Genomic DNA, 2,711 nt, shown 5'->3' on the forward strand with positions numbered 1-2,711 from the left:
AGTTCGAGGCCAGCCTGGTCTACAAAGTGAGTGCCAGGACAGCCAGGTCTACACAGAAAAACCCTGTCTCGAAAAACCAAAAAAAAAAAAAAAAAGTACCCGGGCAAGTGCTTTAACGGGAAGCTGTCCTCCAACCGTTTGATGATGATGTTGTTTTCCAGCCTTTTGCACCTGAGGCCATCTGGCTGTGTAACTCATTCTGGCCTGAGTTTGCAGTCCTCCTACCCCAGTCTTCTGAGTGATGGGATTACAGGCGTGTGTCACTGTGCTCAGCTTCATTGCCGTGGCTTTCTAATCTACAGCCCCCACTGTACTCTCCCCCAAATCTCTGGCATTACAGCTTCAAAGCCCTCGTCTGCAATGGATGAGTGAAAGCTGAGTTTTCTCCTCCGTGGTCCTTTCTTCATCTACAAATTAGGCCTGCTTCTCTCTCATGGGTGAATCAGATCTATGTTCCAGGATGTGGCTGACTACTCCTGCAATCCCAGAACTCAGGATGCTGAGGCAGGCAGATTTTCAGGAGTTCAAGGTCAGCATGGGCTACAATGAGACTCCGTTGAAGAGAACAGGGTGTCAAAATGCTTGATAAAAATCCCAAATGTGCAACCACCAAACCCAGACACTATTGCATATGCCAGAAAGATTTTGCTGACAGGACCCTGTTATAGCTATCTCTTGTGAGGCTATGCCAGTGCCTCACAAGATAATACAGGTAAATACAGAAGTGGAGGCTCACAGTCATCTATTAGATGGAACACAGGGCCCTTAATGAAGGAGCTAGAGAAAGTACCCAAGGAGCTAAAGGGATCTGCAACCCTATAGGTGGGACAACACTATGAACTAACCAGTACCTCCCAGAGCTTGTGTCTCTAACTGCATATGTAGCAGAGGATGACCTAGTCGGCCATCATTGGGAGGAGAAGCCCTTGGTCTTGCAAAGATCATATGCCCCAGTACAGGGGAATGCCAGGGCCAGGAAGCAGGAGAGGGTGGGTTGGGGAGCAGGGCAGGGGGAGGGTGTAGGGGACTTTCGGGATAGCATTTGAAATGTAAATGAAGAAAATATCTAATAAAAAAAATCCCGACTGTAGTGGCAAACAACTATAACCCTCATACGCGAGAAGCTGACAGAAAGATGGTAAATTCCACCTAACCTGGACTACGTATATACTTCAAGAACAACCTGAGCCACATAGGGAGACTGTTCCAAAGGGCAGGAGAGGAAAAAAGTTTGGTAAGTTGTTGAAACTCTCCAAGGTTAAGGGTTCGAGGCTGGTTTTCCTATTAGCTTTGCCCTTGCGGCTTCTGACAGTGGCATGCTGGCCATGATGGACCTTCTTGAATGCTGGCCCACCCAGAGAATCAGGCAATCTCACTGGGCTACAAGTGGGCGGGGACTGGCTGATTAATAGTCTGAAGCATGCTGAAACTTTCCGAAGGACCCCACCCCACACTCTCAGCTACCTCGGGGGTCCAGACGAAGAAGTACACCTCTGTAGCTGTTTGCTTCCAGGAGCCAGGAGATGATCCAAGGCAGAGAGCCCTCCACCTCCTCACCAGCAGCCGCACCAGCCAGTACTTGCAGCAGGGGGCAGTCTCTGCCAGGGGGAGGGAAGAAAGGCAAGGAATGCCCCAGGGTAGATGGGAGGAGTAATGCTGGCCAGAAGTACCCGTCGAGATAGATTGTTAAAACTTTCTTTGTACCACCAGCGGTTAATGGGAATTGCTGCCCTTGCAGAGGACCTGGGTCCAAGTCCCAGCATCCATGTCAGGAGGTTCAACATCCTCTTCTGGCCTCCGTAGGCACTGGGCATATGTGATGCACATATAGATAAGCAGTCATGTACATATGAATAAAAATAAATGAATTTTTAAAAGACTTACATAATAAAAGAAAGAATATCTCAGAATATCCTGGCATTCAGGTTACTTTTGCCCCTTTATTTGTTTTGACTTTGTTTTTAGACACTTCTGAATTTGGCAATATTCCCATGATGCTTACACACCTTGCAAATTGGCCTGAAATGACTATTTGCTGTGACTACTCCAAGTCTTCATTATTTTTGAACATTGAGGGAACAGGTCATAAAGACGGGCTGGCTACTTGGGGATGGTCCAGTTTCAGCTTCAGACATTTAGATTCATATCCATACTTTGGCCTCAACCTCACTTCCCAACGTCACAAGACCCCCCTGAGGCTTACGGGTCTCCTGGAAGCTGCAAGATCCTCAAGGTACCTCGCCACAGTTGCTGGGTCTCCGGCCCAGGGCAGGACATGGTAAGAGTGAGCAGAGAGCAGGCCCTGCTGAGGACAGGAGCAGCTCAGGAAGGAATCCTAGATTACCTGAGGGTAAGTGGGTGACAGATGTCTGGTCCTCACCTGCCTTCACCCCCAGCAGCCTTTAGGTACATCTCAGAGGCAGCTTGGGCATCAGACACTTCCACTTCACTGGCATCTTTCACCACCCTAAAGTAAGGGGAAGCTGAACACAGCCTTTCATAGTCTGTGCTATGCAACAACCTCTGAGTGTGAAGCCCATGACAGTGTCTGAGGCACACAAGGATCACTCCAAAGACTCAGAGTTCAGTATACCTCCTTAAGTGTCTCTCATCTTCCTAACTTTTTTTTTTTAAAGATGTATTTATTATTATATGTAAGTACACTGTAGCTGTCTTCAGACACTCCAGAAGAGGGCGCCAGATCTCGTTAC

General features: G+C 48.1%; 1 protein-coding gene across 1 annotated transcript in view; it reads right to left on the reverse strand.

The window, feature by feature from the left end:
- The window catches only part of LOC110285148, an 11,547-nt gene that overhangs the window by 4,931 nt on the left and 3,905 nt on the right, over positions 1 to 2,711 (reverse strand). The window contains exons 4-5 of the mRNA XM_021151138.2: positions 2,381 to 2,523; positions 1,465 to 1,598 (exon numbers count right to left, since the gene is read on the reverse strand). Of these exons, the coding sequence (XP_021006797.1) occupies positions 1,465 to 1,598; positions 2,381 to 2,523 (277 nt within the window). The remainder of the gene's footprint in view (positions 1 to 1,464; positions 1,599 to 2,380; positions 2,524 to 2,711) is intronic.

Source organism: Mus caroli, chromosome 18, assembly GCF_900094665.2.
Source record: "Mus caroli chromosome 18, CAROLI_EIJ_v1.1, whole genome shotgun sequence".
NCBI lineage: Eukaryota > Metazoa > Chordata > Mammalia > Rodentia > Muridae > Mus > Mus caroli.